Source organism: Rutilus rutilus, assembly GCF_951802725.1.
Source record: "Rutilus rutilus genome assembly, chromosome: 18".
Classification (NCBI taxonomy): domain Eukaryota; kingdom Metazoa; phylum Chordata; class Actinopteri; order Cypriniformes; family Leuciscidae; genus Rutilus; species Rutilus rutilus.
In genome coordinates, this window is record NC_140231.1 from 31,186,366 (window position 1) to 31,211,783 (window position 25,418).

General features: G+C 37.3%; 2 protein-coding genes across 3 annotated transcripts in view; one reads left to right on the forward strand and one right to left on the reverse strand.

Moving 5' to 3' along the window:
- Positions 1-217: 217 nt before the first annotated feature.
- Positions 218-7,024, reverse strand: tor1 (torsin family 1). Of its 2 annotated transcripts, none has more exons than XM_084387166.1 (5): positions 6,499-7,024; positions 4,508-4,773; positions 4,220-4,395; positions 1,614-1,741; positions 218-1,306 (listed from the first exon to the last, which is right to left on the reverse strand). In XM_084387166.1, exons 1-5 carry the CDS (start codon positions 6,683-6,685, stop codon positions 1,062-1,064), a joined length of 1,002 nt encoding a protein of 333 aa, XP_084243292.1. In that variant the 5' UTR covers positions 6,686-7,024; the 3' UTR covers positions 218-1,061. The 2 variants fall into 2 exon arrangements, with proteins under 2 accessions (XP_084243292.1, XP_084243293.1); XM_084387167.1 differs by lacking the exon at positions 6,499-7,024 and adding an exon at positions 5,440-5,831.
- Positions 7,025-9,410: 2,386 nt separating this feature from the next.
- scamp1 (secretory carrier membrane protein 1) overlaps positions 9,411-25,418 on the forward strand; it is a 35,293-nt gene continuing 19,285 nt past the window's right edge. Inside the window, exons 1-2 of the mRNA XM_084386619.1 lie at positions 9,411-9,601; positions 24,554-24,634. Coding sequence (XP_084242745.1) covers positions 9,545-9,601; positions 24,554-24,634 — 138 coding nt within the window. The 5' untranslated portion in view covers positions 9,411-9,544. The remainder of the gene's footprint in view (positions 9,602-24,553; positions 24,635-25,418) is intronic.

Consider the following 25,418-nt stretch of genomic DNA (forward strand, 5'->3'; position numbering starts at 1 on the left):
ATTTTTATCTGCTCTAAAGTATTACATTGGCTAGAATTTGAAGTGAAACTTAAGTGTCTAGTTTTACTAGACATTGTTTCCCAGCAATGTCTGTGAGTGTGTAAGGATTTTAAACCATATTCAGTTATCATGGACCACTGGAAGCTCAATAAAATAGTAATAGAAGTTAACTTGCCAACGTGTACAAAAATAAAATTCTCAAGACCAATTGAGTCCATTTTGGTCATAAAGCTTTATCAAAATCAATACGTAGAATATTTCAAGTATTCTTTTCATTTTATCTTGATGCATCTCAAAATAAATTTTCATAAACGTTCCAAATGTGAAATTATGTCAATAATAACGAGTGCCTGTAATAGATGTAAAAACAAAACATGTTTAACTGTATTCTTGTAAGATAAACAGGCACTGTGAATGTACTCAAAACCTTCAATCAGAACCAGTGGCACTCGAGTATTTGTGACATTGCAACTTAAAATCGACAACACAAATCTGAGTCCTGACAGTGACGAACTGGGAAAAAAAAAGATCATTATGTTTCAAAGATCAAAATGAGATTTAGGTTAAGCTACAATAGTCTTCTAGCTAATGATCTTCTTCATTACAACACATTGTTTTTCTTTTAAAAAAAAGGCAGTAATAAATGTGAAATTTCAAGATAAAGGCAAATAGTTTTTTTTTCTCTCTTTCATGATAATTAATACAGATCAACATATAAAATTGCTGATAGCCAGTGTTTTTTGGAGTTCCAAGATGTGCAAAGTCTTTAAAAAAAAGCTTCCTCTACTACTTCATCATCTTCAACAGAAACACCCTTGAAAAGAAGGACTTCAGCAGCTGATGCGACATCAATAAAACAGTCCATTAGTGTATAAAACACTTGTGATTGAATAAAAAACATCCCACTTTAAAGTCTTTCGAGAGCATGGCATAGTGTAAAGCTGTAATGTCTTGCGGAGCAATTCTCCAGTTCTTTCTATAGCAGAATAACAGAAGGGATTTCTGTGAAAAAAGCACACAAAGGAAACCGGTTTTTGAGTCTTTCTTTGTTTCCCTCTGGTTCAAACATAGAAGTCCAGCCGGCTGGGGATGACCTTGCAGCCCTGCATGGAGAACACGCGCTCCTCTTTAGGGAAGTAGTTGAGGTCGTGGGCCATCATCTCAACCACTTCTCTATCCGGGGCGTGACCCTTGGAGACCATCTCGGACAAACCGCACTGAACGATGTGCTTGTACTCCAGAGGAAGGAACGGCACGAAGAAATCCACCAGGTTCTTGTCGATTAAACCAGTGTGCCAGAAACCACCTGTGGATGGAGAGAAGAAACACAAAACAAGCGTGTAAATGTTTACATTTTAAAGTTTCCTGGTTTTGTCCAGTCTGTTGTGATTGGTCTACTCTGCTCCGATTGGTCAGATGGCTCAGTCTGTTGTGATTGGTCGTCCGCTGTAGCGCATGTCAATATATTGGAAATCGTCAATAAACTACAGTGAAACTAATAAACAAAATTACTTAAAATGCACTCTGTTTAATGCATAACGATCCGATTGTCATGAGGATTTTTTGCTCCATATTTCAGCGGATGTGAGAAAGATAAGAGGCATGTGCCGTACTGTTTCTGTTGTTGAAGACGGACAGTGACAGTGCCGTCTCTAGATCCTTCAGCTGCATCTCCTCTCGCTCTCTCCCGTCCCTCCAGAAATCCAGAGCCACCTGAACGATATTCTCACCGCCGGCGTTACTATAAAGACAAAAACAACTGGGTGTAAAAGGGTCCTCCGATCAATAAAAAGAAGGCCTTTTATGTCATTTCAGAGCAAATACATACCGGGCAGAAGTTTGGAATAATAAAAAAAATATATGTTTTTCAAAGTCTCATCTGCTCACCAAGGTTGCTTTTATTTGATCAAAAATATATATAATTTTTTTTTATAAAAGTTATATTTTGAAAAAAATATCACAATTTAAATATTTTTCTATTTGAATATATTGTAAAATTTTATTTATTTCATTTGTGATCAAAGCTGAATTTTCAGCATCATTACTCCAGTCTTCAGTGTCACATGATCCTTCAGAAATCATTCTAATATGCAGATTTGCTCTATTATTATTGGTGCTCAATTATTCATAACGGTTCTTATTATTATCAATGTTGAATACAGTTTTTTTTTTTTTTTGCTTAAAATTGATAGAGAACAGTTCTTTTAAACTGTGATAATATTTCACAATATTGTGTTTTTACTGTATTTTTGATCAAATAAATGCATGCATATATATATATATATATATATATATATACACACACACACACACACAGGTGCTGGTCATATACTTAGAATATCATGAAAAGTGGATTTAATTCAGTAATTCCATTCAAAAAGTGAAACTTGTATAATGTATACATTCATTCTACACAGACTGATATATTTCAAGTGTTAATTTCTTTTAATTTTGATGATTATAACTGACAACTAATGAAAACCCCAAATTCAGTATCTCAGAAAATTTGAATATCGTGAAAAGGTTCAATACTGAAGACAACTGGTGCCACACTCTAATCAGCTAATTAATTCAAAACACCTGCAAAGGCCTTTAAATGGTCTCTCAGTCTAGTTCTGTAGGCTACACAATCATGGGGAAGACTGCTGACTTGACAGCTGTCCAAAAGACGACCACTGACACCTTGCACAAGGAGGGCAAGACACAAAAGGTCACTGCTAAAGAGGCTGGCTGTTCACAGAGCTCTGTGTCCAAGCACATTAATAGAGAGGCGAAGGGAAGGAAAAGATGTGGTAGAAAAAAAAGTGTACAAGCAATAGGGATAACCGCATCCTGGAGAGGGATAGTGAAACAAAACCCATTCAAAAATGTGGGGGAGATTCACAAAGAGTGGACTGCAGCTGGAGTCAGTGCTTCAAGAACCACCACGCACAGACGTTTTAGAGCACTTCATGCTTCCTGCTGCTGACCAACAAATTATGGAGATTCAGATTTCATTTTCCAACAGGACTTGGCACCTGCACACAGTGCCAAAGCTACCAGTACCTGGTTTAAGGACCATGGTATCCCTGTTCTTAATTGGCCAGCAAACTCCCCTGACCTTAACCCTATAGAAAATCAAAGGGGTATTGTGAAGAGGAAGATGCAATACGCAAGACCCAACAATGCAGAAGAGCTGAAGAAGGCCACTATTGGGGCTTTTCCATTACCAGTACCAGCTCAACTCGGCTCGGCTCGCTTTTCGCTCCGTTTTCCATTGCAGATAGCACCTCCACAATAGTACCTGGTCGTCATAGCGACGCCGCAGGAAACTGCCGTGACTTAATCTTCTACACGAGACACACCCGCTACCCACACACACAGGACAATGGAGGAAATCGAGTGTATGCTGTTTTTGGATGTTTTTGTTTTTGCTGTTTTTTATTCAGGAGACTCCGTCTGGCGCGTGCAATGATGACGCAGTGAAAAGTGACGATTCTCTCTGACCAATCAGCAGTCTGCCGTGTTTTCACGTCACATTTTAGTATCGCCTCAGGTCGCTTAGAACCTCGCCGGAGGTGGTACGAAAAAAAGTACCTGGAAGCAGGTACAGGCACAACTTTTACACAGTGGAAAACCAAACAAAGCCGAGTCGAGTCGAGCCGAGGCGAGCTGGTACTGTGTAGTGGAAAAGCGCCATATCAGAGCAACCTGGGCTCTCATAACACCTGAGCAGTGCCACAGACTGATCGACTCCGTGCCACGCCGTACTGCTGCAGTAATTCAGGCAAAAGGAGCCCCAACTAAGTATTGAGTGCTGTACATGCTCATACTTTTCAGTTGGCCAGCATTTCTAAAAATCCTTTTTTTGTATTGGTCTTAAGTAATATTCTAATTTTCTGAGATACTGAATTTGGGGTTTCATTAGTTGTCAGTTTTATAATCATCAAAATTAAAAGAAATAAACATTTGAAATATATCAGTCTGTGTGGATTGAATGAATATAATATACAAGTTTCACTTTTTGAATGGAATTACTGAAATAAATAAACTTTTTCATGATATTCTAATTATATGACCAGCACCTGTGTGTGTGTGTGTATATATATTAGAAAAATATTTTTTGTCTGTACCGCCCATCAAGCACACTAAACAATGACAACTAGTGACCAACTGCATTCATTACATTATTTACAGATTGAAATGTTCTGCTTACACTGAAGTACACAATAACACTGACCTGAGGAAGATGAAGATGGCCTGTCTGTACGATACTCCGTTCAGATTGTCGTAGAAGTCCAGGTAAGGCTTTATACTGTCGATCAGCCCGGGGTGCATTTTATCCATTTCATCAAAGATGAACATGGACCGAGGGCAGATGGAAACATTCCCCCTTACCCACTCCTGTAACTGGGACTAAACAATTGCAAACATACATTTTGTACAGATGTGACGATCAAACATTTGGTTGCATTGAAATACATAGTCATTTCCATGTATTTGCATTTATAAACAAAAAACACATTACCTTGTATGTGTTGATGTGCATCTCGTGAGGAAAGTGTGCCGTTGCTGTAAACAGATGAACAAAACTGCTCGACATTCCTTTCTCGTATATATTTTCTGCTATCAGCTGGCTCACGAAGTTCTTCCCAGTCCCGGTCCAGCCGTGGAGGGACAGAACCAGAGGTTTCTTCGGGTTTTCATTCTTCATGAAGCCCGTGACGGCTTTCAGGATGACCTGAGCAGCAACGTGCTGCCCGTACAGCTTGGTGTCGAGGTCATACTTCAGTCCTGCGGACGAGAGGACACATTTACAGCAACCATATGCTTCATATGTAACAGCTGCACTTCAAATATATAAATTAATAAATGCATGTATCAGACAACAAAACAAGTTTCATTGTTTGATGCATGTTGGCTGATCAAATCAAATCATGGGTTCGTTACAGACACGGTAAAATGAAATCCCAGGACTTTTCAAGCACTACTTTTTTGGTTTTCAAGGACTACAATCAGACATGAATATGATGGACCTGAAGAATCATATACTTGGATATTTATGTATATGAGCAATATCATGTTCACAGTCATGAGAAATGTCTTTATATCTATATCAGACAGGCTGCAGGGTTAATTTTGCATGAAAATGTTGTTTCATTGAAAATTAAACTCTAATTTCATTATTATCTTTCAATAATTTTAGTTTTTTCCAATCAAGCACTTTAAGCACCTTGTACAAACCCTATAACAAGACAAGTTTCTTTGTTTACAATGATCATTTAAAAATAAACACAATCTGGCAATATTTAAAAAATATTAATAATTATTAGTATCAAATAAACCATTATAAAAACGGTAGAAAGAAGCATTAAGTGGCTTTCTTGTGCGTTTCCTGGACATAATGCACAAATGCATTATCAGATCCAACTAGAGTACACATTGTGATCACATTTTCACCTGTTGCATTAAAGTTGACCCAGTTCTCATCACACGTTTCAAATAAATAGCGATACATTTTCCTGCCCAGCATAGCAGCTCCAGTTCCCAGCAGCAGTGAGGTGGACACGGGCTCTATGGCCTCCACGATCAGCCCTGAGACCAGGAGGCAGTGCAGTAAAGCTGTCCATGGCCGAGCTTTCATTTTACTACATTAATCATCGATGCTTTTAATAGGAAACGGAGAAACAAAACAAAACAAAACGAAGGTTCCAACAGTCACAGACCGCACTTCCTACTTGAGGAAACGTGACGACGATTGTGCGCGACGAATGACGCAATGCGCGCAGCGTTCAGTTCAATAGTGCATGTTGCATTGATTGTTTGATCATCACTGGTCAATTTGCCACGCTGTCTATACTTGCTCATTGTAAAATTATATATGCAGACGAAGATTGGGTGAATTATACTTCAGAAGTGTCAAGTTAAATAAAATTAAAAAAAAAAAAAAACCTGTGAAAATCAGTCTACATATTAGTTATGATTTCGGGGCGAATCATATATTATCACTACATTTACATTTAATAATTCAGCAAATGCTTTTATCCAAAGCGACTTACATCATCATTCATTAATATGGAGTGCATTCAAATTGATTGGGAACCAATACAACTCCCTCATCAGCACCAATACACGAATTAGTGCTATAATAATAATAATAATAATAATAGATTACATATTTCCAGATGATGCATGATTATATATGATAGAAGTGTCAGGTGCATTGCATTTGTATGCCGATTCAAAACACAATCAGGAAGTAGCAAAATATCAATACAAGAAGCTGTTTATAGTTAATAAATTCCGCATCTCCTGGCTGTCTATTTGTTTGGCATTCAAATGTAGGGAATACTTACTAATGTAAATAAAGATAAATGTGGATTTAATTCATTTTAATATAAGGGAAATGTGGATTTATAGGTTATTATCATATGACCAACATTGCAACCCTGGGATCATACGCACATCCATATTGCGTCCAATAGACATTGATATGACAAAACTTCCTCCCGTTCAAACCTGTTTTGTTGAATGAGATCCACTCCGGTCTGCAACACTCGTGGAAGTAATAGAGCACGTTCTGGTAACTGGCCAGAAACCCGGTGAGCGCGGCGGCCATCCCGACTGCGATGCTGGTGCTGATCGGCTCTATCCCCGCCGTGAGAGAGCAGCAGCCCGCGAACACCAGCCAACACGCCAACCGCATTCTGGAGGACGAGGACGAGTCGAAATCAACAGCACATCAATATCCCAATGTCCTAATCCGGTTTAGTAAACAGTGAGGAGCGACTTCCGTGAACCGAATCAACACAGTCCGTTTGGATCGTGCGCGCGCGGCGAGGAGTTCCACTCTATGGCGTCACAGCATTCCGCTTGAAATGCCGATTTTAATAAAGAAATGGTACGACTACGAAAGCTGTAAAATGTGTCAATATTTGTATTTGTTTACAAAGCATCTGTTTTTGGTTCCACTATAGGCTATCCAATCAATTTGGGTCTGACCTAGGTTCTCACATATTTGATTTTTGCAAAATGTTACACACTCTTTCAGTTTAAAAGACTTTATTTTATTATAATAAAAATAGACCCTTGGAGGATATTGTTCATTTTTTATTTTATATGGCAGATTCTTCATTCATAAAGCAGAAGTTTGCAAATGGTATTCTATCCTTCCTATCCCCACTTTGAAATTGAATTAAACTCACTTATTAAATCTCTTTATTAGAGTAAAAACAACAACAACTAAATGTTATTAAGAAATGTTTGAAGAAAATCCATGTATTTAGAAGCTTTCCTAGTGTATCGTTGTCTGTAGTTATTGTATTAATACAATTGTCTGTGTTCTATGTCGTTTCACAACTTATGTTTTGTTTATGTTGTTTTTGTAACTTTTTTTATTTTATTAAATGTATTATTGATTATTTTCAATTTGTTGTAAGATGTGTGTGGGTGTGTGTGTTTTTTATTATTTATAATTTATATTGGTTGTGTTTGTGTGTGTGTGTGTGTGTGTGTGTGTGTGTGTGTGTGTGTGTGTGTGTTACCTTGACAATGTTCTTATGTATAAAAATTATCACACAATTATTATTTTTTTGTAAACATTTATTTCAGTTAAAAATCATCGTTTTTATTTTAATTAATATATTTGTTTTTTAAATATACGTTTTTATAAAAAGTTTTAGTTTCTTTATTTTTAATTTAATTTATTATTATTATTATTATTTATCCTAATGTATCCACTGGCTGTGTTTGTAAATCTTTAAAACCAATTGAAAATATTATTATGATAAAAAAAAATATATATATCTTTCTCCAATTGTGTGAAAATATCCGGTCCTCATTCTCAAAGAAATAGTTTATTATCACACTCCTGATACATCACTGAAATATGTTATAATTTTCATCATTGTAGATTATATAGTCAAATCTTGAATCTACTCTTGAACAATTGAAACTGACTCACTTGAAAAATCAATTTATTTCACTAAAAAGAAATGAAAAATGACTTCTTTCTTAGGCACCAAGATAAATATCATGTCAAATAAATGTTTGTATATTTTCCACTGCTATAAAATATTTAAAATAAACAAAATGTCATAATGAAACCAGAAGAAGAAGAAAAAAACAATTTGGGCATTTATATCATGTTTGGTGCATAAGAAGCATATTACAATTACGTTTTTTATTATTTATGAAAGACATTTTAGTTATATTTTATCATTATATCATGACAAATTATGATTATAATATCATTATATAGCTTGTTTGGTATCACAGAAACACCAAGGGTTTCTAAAGATACTGGATAGATAGAGATATTCTCATATACATTAATAAAACATGTATCCACTGACAAAAAAAATTAATTGAGTGTCAGGAGGATTTTTTTAGCACATGGTTTGACACAAATGGTGCAATGTCTACATTCTTTTATAGATTTTTCATAGATTAATGACGCAATTTTGTTAAACTTGTAAAGTTTAAAATACTTCTTTCCCCCTTTGGACCTTCTGACATGATACTCGTGTCCTCATAATGAAGCTGAAATCATTTATTTGAAGGCATGTGTTATGCCTAAATATACACCATTATTTGTATAAGGTCCCTTCTTTAACGCCAATATGAAGAGATTAAATGGACACACTGAAATACATCACAGGCAGCAACTGAATGACATCATGTAGAAGACGGTGACACCCGGAGGGGGGGGGGGGGGACCCTGAAGGCAAAGACAGATTCAAAATTATGCCTAAAAATAAACAAGATATTTTTGATGGTAACTATTGTTGACACCTGTCACTCGGACTGGTACTGGAGTTTGACGGATACAGCTGTGTTTAGCAGAAGTGCCAAAATATTAATATCCTTTATTCAGAATTTAACCGAGAGCAAAGTCCTGGAGAATATGTTATAGAGCAAGACCATCGCTGAGGTGAATATCTTATAGTTCAATCCAAAAAACACAAACAAACCATGACCTCTTCATTTTAATGACAAGCTGTTCTTGATATTCACATTCAACCCATTATAACCTCGCATATGAAGTACTATTTATGCTCAGGAAATATTTAAGAATGGATGGATGAATAATCTTTTCATGGATGTAATGATTATTTATGCACTCTAGGCGGCAGACATGTCAAGACTTTGTGAAATGAACGTGTTCTGTTCTGCATTTTTGACTATCTAATGACTTGAAAAAAGAAATATAGAGAGAGACAAAGGTGTACAACATGACGAAAGAAATAGTATTAATAATAATATAGGAAGAAGATGAAGAAGAAGAAGGGAGCAAATTATATAAGATGCAATTTATGCAATAAAGCAATACAATTTTCATAAAAAGTTTAAAATAATAATAAATAATAATGATGATGGCAATAATTAGGAACACATTTTAATTATATGTATTTGATCATACTGAATTGTGAGACGTGCTGCTGACGCATGACGTCATTTCCGGTTCTGCCATTTTGCGGTTGCGGATCAGTCTCGAGCAGCTGGTGCGTTTCTTACCGAAAACCGTTCATTTAATCGAACATTTCAGCCCAATTCAGCCGGAAAAATGTCAGACTTTGACAGCAACCCCTTCGCGGACCCGGACTTCAGCAACCCGTTTCAGGTAACGTCACAGCAGTGCTGCTTTTATCTGTGTGATTCGGTGTTCAGCTTTTTTGTGTGGCTTTTACGTGTAAAGTCAATACATTTTCTAGTCATTTCGATTACGTTTATGAAAAATAAAGTACATTAACGTTACATACGAATATCTTCAGTGGAAAGACAGAACTTGTTGTTCACTTGTGTAAAATTTATTTATTGTGGTCTTTGGTTTTGTTTGTTAGCATTTATTATTATTATCATCATTGGGTTTCTGATTCGAATTATGAGTCCAATTTCGTGTTTATTCAGACCAAAAAAAACCTTTAATGAACTATGAATTACATTTGACCACCACATCAACACTTCATTGTTTATGGCTTTGGTATTATTAATGATATGTTAAGATGATGGAGGCTTCAATTCTGGGTTTGGTTTCTAACTTGGGCTTTATCTGGGATGTTTTGGGCTTTAGCAGCTATATATGTTATATTTGTGGTGTCTTTTAACTAGTGAATGATCTGTTGTTATTGAAGCTGTCCGTGTCTGAGATGAATATGGTCCATTTACAGTCTTTGCACATATACATGGGGCTGAATAATGACATTTATGGTCAATAAAGGAGTGTGTGTGTGTGTGTGTGTGTGTGTTTGGGCTGGATGGATGTAGGCCGCCCCTGTTTTGATCAGTGATATGACTGTGTGTGTGTGTGTGTGTGTGTGTGTGTGTGTTTGCAGATCTGGTCAGCTGAGGGAATTAGATCCCTGCAGCCTGTTTTATTCTTCATTTTGTGCTGCTACATTTATCCAAGCAAAGCATTTGTCGTCTGTGCACCTTAATGCATCAAAGCTGGTGATTTTTTTTTTTTTTTTTTAGAAATAACCACTTTCGAAATGAGTTAACCCTATCAAGCCTGCTGTGACATTTGGTAGATTCATTTCTAAGGCGTCTACATTACTACATACTTACATGATCAAACTTTGCTGAAAAACCTGTTGCACACAATCTACTACATGCCTTCTGTCGTCTGATTGACAGTTTAGTGTTTATTAGCAAGTAATTTTAGTAATTGTAAAAAAAAAAAAGAAGTCCTCCCTGAGGTCATGGTTCATGTGTCTTTTTGCTGTGAAATCTTTACTGATTTTTATAAAGTAAACGTAAGAATAACTTTTATATTGTTTGTATATTTCAAGATGACACTTACTAGACTGAAGCAACTTATGTTTATGTTGAGTATCCATACATTATTTATATATATATATATATATATATATTAGAAAAATTGTTAATTGATATTGTTAAAATTGTAAATAAAATCATCAGGCTTTTGAGGAAGGTTTATTTATTCATCTATAAATCATCATTGCATTGCATTATATGTTTTACAAACAGAGCTTTGATCATAAAACTAAACCAAATCATCTTACCAAGACATTATTGGCAGATATACAATAACGACTGATATTTATGCCTTTTATGGAAGTAGTCTGTTATACTGTAATAAAGATCTCATTAGGCCTGTCACGATAACAAATTTTGCTGGACGATAAATTGTCCAAGAAATTATCGCGATAAACGATAATATTGTCGTTCTGAGACCATTTTCATTTAATATAATTATAATGGCATAATAATGCAGGTACACCTTTTCAACGATCTATAAACTTTTATTTCTAAAGAATATTAAACATTGAAAACGGAAAACATTTTAAATATCCCAAAAAATGAACAAAACAGCCAAAAACAATAAAAGCAATGGACTCTTAGTGTCTGTTAACAAAATAAATGTCTGTTAATAAATAAAATGGATGTAAACAAAATTGCACTTCAAAAAATATTAAACATTAGGCTTTAGACATTAGGCATAAATAGTGATACATTCCATAACAGGCAAAACTGACAGTTAGGACCTTTGTAAACAAAACAAAAAAAGCCTCAACAAGCCATATCGCACAATTTTGCACTGTTACTCCTGTTACTTTGTCAAGTGATTGTGTTCTGTCGGGAAGACGGAGACGCGCTTTATTACGTGTGTATGCTACGCACTGAAAATACTTGGTTAGGATTAGGGGTGAGGAGTGCGTGTGTATTACACGCCATAAAGAGCGTATCATATGCACGCAAAAACTATTTTTGGCGTATAAATGGCACGAGAAATAACATTCGTGGTATAGATACGCATTTTCATGTGATCGGGCTCGCTGTCGCAACTCACAACTAGCGTCTTCTCTCTCTCCCAGCAGTCGCCGCAAACAGTCCCGCCGGCGCTTTCCCACACAAAGACCATGTGACTGACAAGCGCCGCGCGCCGCCTCCCCACACAAAGACCATGCAACTTGACAAGAGAGTTCACTCCTCCTATAGAGCTGGTAAGTCCCGCCCCTTCCGTAAAACCCCGCTGGACCTCAAAGTTGAAAAACCGTCAATGCAAGTGAATGGGAGAAAATAATTATTTTCTGGTCCCGTTTGAATTGTGCCATGAATGTGAACATATGTTGTCTGTGAATTTTTTATATAATCTTTCATGTTACGAGTTTGACAGTATATGGTATGATTCTTCGGCTAGCAGTTGTGGAAAAGACATAACGAGAAAGACTACATGTCGCCTATGTGACGTCACCCCATAAAGTTGACTTACCCGTGGTTTTCGCCAACCTCAACGATTTTGTCCTCTCCCTGAAAGAAGGCAGTGAAGTGCACCAAAGACACAGTCATGTTTAGCGGGATCCGTGAGCTAGAGCCGTGTGCTAGTGGTGGTGGCGTTTCAAACGCGTCGAAAGCAGCGAAGAGTTGTAGTCCACAAAGTGCTTTCACACAAAGTCTAACCGTATCAAACTTCTACCCGCCAAATTGTAGCATTCTTCACACGAAAAGTTCTATAAAAAATTCACAGACAACATATGTTCACATTCATGGCAAAATTCAAACGGGACCAGAAAATAATTATTTTCTCCCATTCACTTGCATTGACGGTTTTTCAACTTTGAGGTCCAGGGGGATTAGCGGAAGGGGCGGGACTTACCAGCTCTATACGCTAAAGAACCGAGAGTGGTCATCCAGTCTCTTTGGTAGAGACTGAGACAGAGAGACGAGGAAAACAAACAAGCATGCAAATGGAATTATCGCGGCCGGAAAAATTATCGAGGTCATTTTTTTTTATCGTGCGATTAATTGACTTATCGACTATCGCGACAGGCCTAGATCTCATTGATTTACATTACAAACTATCAGAATTTCTTCTTACTTTTTGGCCATATAAAGATCAATATCTGCATCAAATTGCATATTTTTGCTCAGTTTGGGCCTCAATATTCTCACTATCAAATATTAATCAAAGATGATGCCCAAGAAGAAACGCACATGCAAACTTTGTTTTAGATTTTCTTTTACATTTTTTCTAAAGGTTCAATAGACCGTTCCTTTAAAAGAAATGTGATTTTTCGGACTATTATTTATTTCGTATGTTAGGCTTTACAGGCTTTAATACACAATGTCCATCCGTCCGGAGTTTTTCCTCCATTGTTTTCCTTTCCCGTGTAGTCTCTGGAGAGAATCTGTTTATTTGACATTACAGGTGTTGTAGACTCACAGGAGGGATCGGACCCGTCTTCAAGGTGCAGGGGGACAAATGCAAATTCATGCACAGCAGATTGTGACTTTAGTTCGGCCGGACAGGACATGATCATTTACACCCTTGTTGGTCACCCAGGTCTCTCTCTTCCTTTTGAAACCAAACTAACCCACATAAGCGTTTACACACACACACACACACACACACACACACACACACACACACACAGCAGCAGCAGTAGTTTTGCCTCCTCTGAAGTGTTTCTATTAAAGCATACCTCTTAAGTCGTCATTAACTGCTCAGACTTGGAAAATCGTTAAGTAATCAGCAGTAATGGTATGCAGTCTGCCATGGGTTTGCCATGGTAACTCGACACATGCGCGGCCCTGTAGTCGACCGACTGTAGCAGCACACGTCTCAATAATTCATGCGGCTTCTTGATTGCATTGTTTCTGACTCGCATCTTTAAGTTCATATAGACTGTCTTGCTAGAAACGAGCTTGTAAATGTTGATTAATTTGCCGGTTTTTGATTCAAGACCTCATGTTTGATTGACAGAAAACCTGTTAGGTGATTTGCTCCATCTTAGCCAATCAGCATTCAGACCTGCACCTTTATTTAAGTACAGAAGCTCGGTCGGATCCTGTAATGTTTTACCCTGTAATGATACCAGATGTTGGTGTAATTAGTTCAGAACATTTAAAAAGATAGCTTTGATTTGTTATCACCTTTAGGCTACATAGTGAACGTTCTAAGAATTTGCTGCATTATTATTAATTTGTGGGCTGATTTACAAAGGCATTTTTTACATTTTTTTTTAAATGTAGTAACTGTAATGGCTATATTATATAGCATAGCCTCTCATACCTTTCACTTAAGGTTTTGGTGAAATTAAAATTCATTCACTCGTCTATTTCTAAATGCATGTTATTGATCTTTTTATGCGAACGATTCAACAACCATTCATCACAGCCTATTTACAACTTTTTTTTTTTTTTTTGACCCCGTAATTTTCATAACTGGATCTTCTGGTGAAAAAGCAGATTTCTCTCTGGTGACATGTTCGATTTTTCCAATCATATAGTCCACTTAGGCCCTTTTTACACCTGGTATTAAGATGCGTTTTGGTCGCTCGGATCACAAGTAGACGAGAGAGACACATTCCCGTGTTTTAATCCGTCTCTTTTGTCCACTTTCAACCACTTCTGTCCTGATTTATTCGAGGGGAGGGTGAATGTATGTGTTTTTTCAGATCTTTCGATCTAATGTACAAAATAAGCTCGCACAATTGACACATAAACTGACCAGAGGCGACGGAAAAACATACGGAGAGCATCAGCTTTCGTTTCTGCTTTGACAGCCGCGAGATCACGGTGTTAGACATCAGGAATGGTGAGAGAACATTGTGCTTGGTACATTTTTCGTCTCTTCAAACCAAACTTGGGTCTTCAGCCAACAAAGTTTAAATCCCGTCTGGCTCATGCGCTCCCCATAAAGTTTAGGTCTAGGGTCTTTTGTGGCTGTTCGAAGTCGAACGCATTCGACCACATGAGCGACTGCACTTCGAAAGCACTCAGTTTTCGACTACCTCTGGAAGTGGAAATACGAGTGGGAAGCTCGGGATTTTCTTTAAAGGGATAGTTCACTTTGAAATTAATTTTTGATATGTTTTAGCTTACCTCAAGGGCATCCAAGATGTAGGTGTCTTTGTTTCCGCAGTAGTTTCAATTTTGATATTTTTAGGTCAAACCGTTCTTGTCTGTCAGTCATATAATGCAGGTCACTGTCTCAAAACACAAGCACAGAGTCCAAATTAAAACAATTCCCCATCGTCCAAATGAAACAATTCCCCATCGTAAGTACACATTGATGGCCTAAGACACAAAACGAGCGGTTTGTGTGAGAAAACGAACAGTATTTATATCGTTGTTATCTCTTGAAAACAGCACACGTCCAAATGATCTGACGGCGCGGGCGGGTATAGATATATACACTAGATGTCGCTTGGCTACGGTTTCGTTCCAATGAACTGCAGTAGCCAAGGCGACATCTATGTATATATCTATACCCGCCCGCGCCGTCAGATCATTTGGACGTGTGCTGTTTTCAAGAGATAACAACGATATAAATACTGTTCGTTTTCTCACACAAACCGCTCGTTTCGTGTCTTAGGCCATCAATGTGTACTTACGATGGGGAATTGTTTAATTTGGACGATGGAGAATTGTTTTAATTTGGACTCTGTGCTTGTGTTTTGAGACAGTGACCGTAGACCTGCATTATCTGACTGACAGACAAGAACGGTTTGACCTAAAAATATCAAAATTGAAACTACTGCGGAAACAAAGACACCTACATCTTGGATCCCCTTGAGGTAAGCTAAAACATATCAAAAATTAATTTCAAAGTGAACTATCCCTTTAACCATTGGTCATCCAGTATCATGCATTTAGATCATGATAACCACACTATCATGGCAAAATGTAACTCTATGGTTTTCTATGGTATTTGTATGAAAAACAGTAGCCTAAATACATTATTAATTACTGTAATTAATTATATTCCATCAGTCCTTTAATACATCGTCTACATTAATAATATAATACAATACAATTCAATATGTATATCCCACATTTCATGGTGCAGTTAATATTACTAGGCTAACGTTACAGTAAATCCATGGTAAATGATGGGAATTTGTAGACGGAAAAGCCTTCTGACTGTATCGTTGTGCACAGGGTTTCTCCTGTTTGTCAGCGCTGTTTCATCTGCCTTTAAACTGGTTGAGACATTTGTGTTCTTCGCTGAATTCAAGCGCTTCTCACTGGATCTCGTGACGAGAGCGATCAGAGTAAACGCATCGGCTCTAGTGAGCTCGCGCTGCGCTGCCGTTTGGACTTTGAGCCGAGCGGATAAATGGTCCGTGTGGCGCGCGGTTCAAATGAGTTTCGTTCCGCTTTTGGCGCATAAACATTATCGAACATTAATCGAACTCTTGATATCGTTTTATCGAGAAAAAGTATATCGCGATAATTATCGTTATCGTTTTATCGCCCAGCCCTACGACCTCACGTTATGTCAATCACGCTTGTACACTGCCTCCGAAACTTTCGTCCGTCAAAAAAAAAATCGAATCAGGTTCGATTTTCTGCATTTTTCGCATCCATAGCAAGCATTTTGAATGGTGTTTTGACAATTCAGAGCCACCGAATCACGAAAGCGAAAAAACGCATGAGATAATTTCGGACTCAGTGTGCAAGGGCCTTTAGACTTTACACTTATGAATTTGGCAGATACTTTTACATTTGCATTCACGGTATATCAGTTCATTCATGCATTCCTTGGGAACAAACCCATGATCTTGGCGTGGCTAGCACCATGCTTTACTGTTTACTGTTTTGAAAAATGGGGCTTTAAAGTGGATGGACACAATATGGTTGTGCCGATAGACGATATTTTGTGTATATTGCTGTTAGCTGATGTTTTTGACGATAATGAAGATGATATTAGGCTTGTCATTATAAAACTTGTATATTTATCATGTTAGTTTATCAATAATAAGTTAACAAACTATGGACTCCTCCATCTAGTTTGTTTTTGCTGAAACGCAGTCAGGGATCCGGTGTCTGTCAGATTTACACGTAGATTTATGCACTTATCTGCAACAGCTTTGTGTAAGAAAACAGACGGGAATTTAATCAAAACTTCCACCTTAGCTCTCTTTGGCATGCAAATGAAAAGACAAACACTTTGAGGAGGATGAAGCGTTCTTCGCCCGAGTTTGCTGTTTGGTAATAATCATTAAGTTAAACATTTGTGACTATAAAGGCAGTTTAAATGAAACCACAGAGTAAATAGTCTTTATCCTGGATGAGATCCTGGTAGAAAGGAGTCTCACGTCGTGCTGAAAGCGTCTGAAATGATGCAGCCTCATCAACAAGTAGGCGTGCTGCAGGATGTTGCAGAACTGGTGCACGGTGTGTGTGTGTGTGTGTGTGTGTGTGTGTGTGCATGACTGACTGAAGGCATGCATGCATCATGTGGTCCTGACGGAGCAGATTTTACCTTATTACAATGATTTCATAATGCAGCAACTGTCAAACTCGTTAAACTGTCCAGCTGTGTGTGTGTGTGTGTGTGTGTGTGTGTGTGTGTGTGTGTGCAGCAGTAAGGGAGTAGACTGTCTAAATGTGGTCCGTCTGATTCTGTCCCTCACTCATCGTAATGAGAACACGAGAATAGAGAGAGAAAACTAATGATCTGATTAGATGGATGTTTCTGGAGATCTGGCCCGCTCTGCAGATGCAGGGGAACCTATTACAGTGAGCCACTGTCACTGTGTGTGTGTGTGTGTGTGTGTGTGTGTGTGTGTGTGTGTGTGTGTGTGTTTGTGTGTTTGCCTTTATTCACAGTGTTTGTTAAGGGAGCGGTGTTGACTAAGAACAGTTGTGTTATTTTAGTTTCTCTCTTAGTCACTCCCGTCATCATCAGCGCTGGAATGTATTGTCATGGGACCCGGAGATGGTTTCACTGAATGAGAATTTCGTCAGCTTCCAGTCAGAACCGTGTGTGTGTGTGTGTGTGTGTGTGTGTGTGTGTGTGTGTGTGTGTCTGTGTGTGTCTGTGTGTGTGTGTGTGTGTGTGTGTGTGTGTGTGTGTGTCTGTGTGTGTGTGTGTGTGTGTGTGTGTGTGTGTGTGTGTGTGTGTAGAAGATTATATAATGATCAGGACAGGTAGGCAGCTCACTAGGTTTTGGTCCAGAGCCCTTTTGTGTCTCAGCATCATAACCTGTGAGATAGAAAACAGAGCAAGAAAACCGCATACTAATCTGCATACCATCCATCATCCTTATCTTTAATAATCATGTTTAATAATCATTTTATCTTTCATGGTAGTTACTTGCTACTTTTGAAATGTTATGCTACTGTTTGTATTATGTTTTTTTGTAATGCACTTACACTGTTTTCAAATACTTACTGTGTTGTTGCTTTCCGTAAGGTGACATTTTATGTTTCGTGTGTCTTATATAACCCACGCAAACCTACTTTCTTTTATCTGTCCTTTCCAAAACAACGTTTGACCTTTAATGTGAACATCCTCAATACACGCTGAGTGTTCAAACGGCCTTTACAACACAAATAAACCCTTGTTGAGACAATCTTCTCCACACAAGCCCCAGTGGTGTCACACCTGCCTAACACTTGGGGTTCGTTCTGCATGTGCTCAGGAATGTTTGCAGCAGTTATGTTTTGCGTTAATCTGATTTGCACCGTTTTCATCTCAGCTATATTCAACGCTAATCTCGTTACTGTCTAAAATAAGCTGTTATTCGTGTGAATGCTTGATTGCTGTGCGTGTGTGGAGCCCCCGCATATGTCCTGAAATCATCTGCGGTCGTGAAGGAGGTCAAACCCAGGCTTGAGTTTCCCTCTACACTTGAAAAGCTACACTTGAACACACCGAGAGAACTACAGCCGACTGTCAGCTAGCATGCGCGTTCTGCGCCTGCGTGTAAATGAGACGACTGTCTGTTTCTGAAGAAAGATACATATTCGTCTATATTCATCATTCAAAAAGGGAAACCGACGCTGCAGATACACAAACCATAAACAAAGCAGTGCGTGCTTACCGTTTTGAATATCAATCCTGCGAAACACTTTCTTTATTCCACTCGCTCATGTTAATATTGAAATATTCGCCAAGGAACACTCAGGTAAGATGACGTGACATTAGATCAGCGCTCTATCTGTACCGTTTTGACTTCTTTGCTGCTGTTTTGCTATTATTCTCGTGCACTGACTCGTTCACTAAGCTGAACAGCCAATCAGAGTTCTCTCTCTCACCGACGGCCCGACGCCGATTCAACATGTCGAATCGGACTAAAAAAAGCAGACGAAGCACAAAAACTGCCCGGCGGTCGACCGTCGGCTTGGTGTCTCCCGGGCTTTACAGGTTAAAGTGCATCATCAATAGACTGTGTTATACAATCAGATAAACAAAAGAAGTGGTTTAAACTTAACTTTGGCTTCGTCCCAATTTGCATGCTTTAGTGATGCACTAAAAGTATGCACATCACTTGTGATGGTGAAAGTGCTTAGGTTAGACTACACCATAATTAAGTCATGCATACATACCACAAACCCCTTTGACCTATGCACTAGCTTAATTACCAAAAAATTCATTATTACTTTTCTGTTAGGTGCATTTATTTTAAAAACATTTTTTTATTTAACCTTTAATTTTTATTTTATAGCCTAGTATTTATATTTTTGTGTTATTATATTTTATTTTAATACTACACAGAACAAAATTATAAATGCAACACTTTTGTTTTTGCCCCCATTTTTTCATGAGCTGAACTCAAAGATCTAAGACTTTTTCTATGTACACAAAAGGCCTATTTCTCTCAAATATTGTTCACAAATCTATCTAAATCTGTGTTAGTGAGCACTTCTCTTTTGCCGAGATAATCCATCCACCTCACAGGTGTGGCATATCCAGATGCTGATGATTAGACGGCATGATTATTGCACAGGTGTGCCTTAGGCTGGCCACAATAAAAGGCCACTCTAAAATGTGCAGTTTTACTATATTCGTGGGGTCCGGGGGGACTAAACTTGTTTTTTGACAAAAACAAAAGCGTTGCGTTTATAATTTTGTTCAATGTATACACTACATCTTGAGTATGCAAAGTGTTAGTGTGCTGCTTACCTTGGTAGTATTCCTGCGTCTGAATGTTTAGACACACTTAAAATGCTGTCTCGGCACGCAGCTCACTAGGTTTTGAGTCACAGTCACATGTGAACATGCGTTCATGTCAGGTGATCATAGAGTGTGACATCATACATCACTGTCTCACAGTGTTTTTATGAATACAGATACAGTGTCTTCCTGCTACAACAAATGTGTGTGCGGGACTATCCCATTAAACATTTATCATTACACAGACTGAAATATTCATGGCTCTGGAGTCCTGACAGTCGTCACCAGCCGTATGAAACGGATCCGCCTCAGGACCTGAACACTGCATACTGGGGCTGCTATGGAAACAAGGGACTGTGTGTGTGTGTGTGTGTGTGTGTGTGTGTGTGTGTGTGTGTGTGTGTGTGTGTGTGGTATTGTAGTTAACGTTCTCTAGAGTCAGTGAGGGAATAGTGAACTATCTCAATAGAGAAACACAGGAGTTTAATAAGGTCTCTTCTCTGCTATGTTTTGGAATTATTACCAGTGTACCAATTTAAAAAGTAGTATGTGACACAATATGTGTTAATGATAAATGTGAAACAGTAGTATGCTACGTGATATCAGTGAGCAGCGCCCAGTTATTTTGCATTTTTATTCCAATGATGATTTGACATTTGCAAGGCTAGAGTAATGCATCATTTATCACAAGGGATAGTTCACCCCCCAAAAAATGAAAATGTAGTCATCTCTTACTCGTCCTCAAGTTGTTTCAAACCTGTATGAGTTTCTTTGTTCTGCTGAAGACAAAAGAAGATATTTTAAAGAATGTCGGTATTGTAATCAAACATTTGACAGTATTCATTGACTTTCATAGTTGGAAATAGGGCTGAACAATATTCTGTTTTAACATACATCGACATCGCAATGTGCGCATGAGCGATAGTCACATCGCCGGAACATGCGATGTGAAGGGTAGTAGTAGCACCCATGGTGTATTAAGAGAATGATAATTTCGTACCAAAAAGAAAGTCAAAATCAGCTATTTGGGACTATTTCGGCTACAAAAAGGAGGATGTTGACCAAAAAGAGGTACTTTGCCTGGAGTGTTATAAAGTTGTGGATGGTTGTCTTTTTTAAAAAGTCTTTTGTCTTTTATTTTTCGTGTTCGCATTTATGAGGAAAAAACAATGTTACGTGACAGTTCTCCATTACGGACACGACCGCTCTGAAAGCGGCACTAAAAGACTGCTTTAAAACTTTCACGGAGACCTCAAACAGAAAGCACAAAGCCTTTCTTTAAAGCGAATTTCGTTTTGTATTAATTGTATCTTAATTTTAATCAGTGTTTCATTATCCAATTTCCTGGATTTAATAAATAAAAAGTAAATATAGCAGACAATATAATCACGACACGGAGGCGCCAGCGCCTGAACTGGAGCTTAAGCTATCATCCATGAACCGAAACTCAGCGTATAAGGTAGCCTACTCGTCTCACACACCTCACACAAAAAAAAAAAAAAAGAAATATATCTATTATCTACAGAAATCTCTACTTTTAAACAGAACCATTCAAAACTAAATAAAACGATGTAATCCGTATGAAATGTGCATTTCTCTCCGGCGCGTTCACTACTGCGAAGATCGCGAGTCAGTATCGTCAACTTCATCTTTGCAGCCGACACAGAAAACACTTGTTTATTAATAAACAATTAAAATGTCTCATTGCAATATTTTACATAGGTCTATTCATAATCATTACTTTTGCTGGTTCTTTGTGACCGCTTTTAGGTGGCGTTTACATGAACGCGTCACTGCATCAGCACCGAAAACATAGAGAGAGAGAGAATACGATTTTTTTTTTAACTTATTTTGAGGAATTATAGCCTAATGAACAAACAAACATCTGTTAAGAGCGCCGCCACGTTGGGTTGTGTAGAACGTTCACCGAATTCTGACAGAAATATGTTCTAATTTTGGAATAAAATATTAAGTGACCTTTTTGTCACTTGTAATGAAGCTGGCTTATTAGTGGAATTATTAATATCATGGAATGGTAATTATTGACTTTAGCCTGGATTGATGGCTCGCAATATCGTTGGGAAAAAAAATATCACAATGTAATTTTTTCCCAATATCGTGCAGCCCTAGTAGGAAATCATATTACCTACACAGGAAAAAATATACTATGGAAGTCAATGGCTACCATCAAATGTCTGGTTATTAACACTCTTCAAAATAGCATCTTTAGTGTTCAACAGAACAAAGAAATTCATACAGGTTGAAACAACATAAGGGCGAATAAATGATTTTTTTGGGGTGAACTATCCCTTTAAGTCATAAAGGGCATTTATGTAGTTGGTTCTGCTGTGTACGGGCAATACTTGACAAATTGTCATTAATTCTTTCCCTCCCATTCTTATCAGTGCAAAAACATTATCATTATTGTTGTAGCAATATGTAGTAATAATAATAATAATAATAATAATAATAATACATATGTTGTTATTGTTGCATAAATAATTTATATTCTGCATATTTATTATCAGACAGTATTGTTGTTGTTTTTATTATTAATCATTTGCTGAATTTTTTTAATTTTTTATATTTATATACGTATTGTTGTCATTAATAATAATAATTTCCAATATTGTTTTCATTATTTTGTATGTGTATTGTTGATGATGATAATAATACCAATAATAAAAAGTGTAATGGTTAAAGCAGAAATAAAACAATGTCAGACAGCAAATATGCAGAATTTGAAATATTGTATAATAATATTTTATATATTTATATAATATTATATCATTTTAATAATAATAATAATAATAATAATAATAATAATAATTATTATTATTATTATTATTATTATTATTAATCAACAACAATAATAATAGGCTACATAAATAAAAATAATAAAAATAATTCTGGAATTAATAATGATAATAATCTTTTTTATTTATGTATTATTGCTGTTGATTATTAATAATAATAATAATAATAATCACAATAATATTCATAATAATAATACATTTGTTTTGTATTGTTGCAGCCTAATGGTTAAAGCATAAAAGCATGATTAAAACTATATTAAATTCTGTATATTGGTTGTCAGATATTTAAAAAATAATTGGTATAATAGGGCATAGAGGGGAAATATTGGTCGACTCTCGTAATCTTTGCTCTGAACTGGGGTTGGTCTCTCCCACTCATCTATTTATAGCTTTTGCTCTGTGTAAATTACGGGAATCAGGCAGGAGAAAATTACAGGTTCTGCCTGATGTTCCCGATGTTCTGGGATGTAGAAACCTAGGACAGAATGTGTAGTATTTCCTCAGTGAAGCGTGACATAATGAGTGTTTGCTTTCTCTCTGTTGTTGTGAGCTTTAATCTGATGCAGACTCAGCACTGGGCGTCAGGATTAGTTCTCCCAGTTCTCCCACATCTGTGTGACATTAGTCAAGATAACCGTGCTCTTATCAGCGGCACGGGTGTCGTGGCGGAATACTTTGAGTTTGTTTAGTGTCAGATTAATGGTTAAGCTGTTGTTTGTTGTAGATGCAGAGTTGAATAGTGTTAATGTGGGTGGTCATGTAGCCTATGTTGTGATGTCATAATCATAATGATTTCTGAAAGATTTTTTTCAGTAAATGGTCTCGCTGTGAAGGCCTTTTACTCTGTAGCTAATGTGTGTAAATAAGAGGAACCAAACAACTGTGCGGTTTCCATTGAAATAAAAGTATTTTATCTACTGTTCAGTTCATAAAGCCTAACCAAACATCTGAAAGCACTTTATTTGCTAAGTGCGATCACAAGACACACAAGGAATTTGTTTTGGTGTACAAGGGCTCTGAGCACTTGCATAAATAATTTGCACGAAGATGCATAACAAGTAGTCTCACAAAGCCTGGTCTGAGCCTCAGACGGCAAACCCGTGGACCGCACACAGCCCGTGCACTAAACGCCTGATGCTTTTTGCATGCAGAACAGGAAAGTGCTTTCTCAATCTAGTAAGCACTGATCTGATTGGCCGAATTTACGTTTATTTTGTCAGTGTGTCTGGAAAGAGTCGTGTTTACAAAGTACCAGGTTGACAAGCGCTTATGAAGAAGAAACAATCAGAGCAAGAAAACGAAAAATGCATTAAAGGGATGGTTCGACGTAAAATCAACCTAGGGTCCTTTACACCATGACCTCGAGCCAAACACCCCCCCCAGAAGCCTTTTTCCCTTGGTCGAACATTATTAAAGTTAGAGCTTATTTAGAGATATCAGCTGAATGGTTTAGTGCAGGCGCTAATGGATCCAAGGCTGTATCTCGTAAATTACCCCACTAATAATGCCCAGAATGGTACCAAACTTCTACAGTAGTACAAATAGGTTCTGTACTCATAAAACGAGGCATTGGAAAGTTTGTAAGTACATCAGGAGTTTATTTAAATAACACTTGCCTGATGGCTAATGCTACCGCTAACCCGGACGTCGACATCACTTCGCTGAGTTGAGAAAAGCATGTAAATGTGTTTGGCTCGAGGTCATGGTGCAAAGGACCCTAGGTTGATTTTACTCCGAACCATCCCTTTAAGTCAGACAATCTGATTTAAAGTTTACTAGTAAAAGTCAACAAAACAAACCTTTACAAGTGTGTGCACATTGTGTAAAAATAAAAATAAAATAAAATAAATAAATAAAAAAGGCTGTTTCCTCTCTGTGTTTTCTGCAGGACCCATCAGTGACACAAGTAACGCGGACTGTCCCACCTGGAGGCCTGGAGGAGTATAACCCTTTCACAGACTCAAAGCCGGTGAGACGCCCAGAACACAAACTGACACTTATGAGATGCTGTAAAATTTGTCGTCAGATGCACAACTTATTGTGTACAAAATTAACAGGTGTGCAAGTTTTCTAAGGACGTTAAAATTTGGACCAGGTCAAAAATACCATCTGCCAACACACTCTCAGGCCATCTGTGTTTGAGTGCTTTTTTTAATTTATTTTTTACATGCAGTATATACTACTATACTGCATTATGCAAGTTTTCAAACAGTATAATGCTACAGTGTTGTCACCTCATTTATATTCACTCATCCTTCTCAGAAATAAATTCACACTATATAAAAAAAAAAAAGGATTTTGTAAATAAAATGATTGGAGTACATTTTACAAGAAAATATGGTCACGCTCTAGATTAGGGTCGAATTCTCAGTTTTTACAAACTATTAACTACGAATTAAGCCTCAAACGCCTAATTACTGCTTATTCATTTTTAGGGTGTATTCACACCAGGAAAGATAGTTCACTTGCTTTGGTCCGGACCAAATAAAATGTTTTTTTTTTTTTTTTTTTGGTACGGTTCGCTTTCTTGCTCTACGGTTGAATTCTCAAGCAGGGAAGAGCAGGAAGTGCAAAAACAGCCTCAGTATGGAGATATTTCGTAATGCAATATTTGTTCTTTTATTGATTTGGTGTTATTCTCTACAAACGCTATATGAAGAATCTAATGAGCATCATATGATACAATGTCGTCTATACAATGTTGTAATAGGATTTTTAAACTACTGTTACATTATATGATCATGCTCCTATTC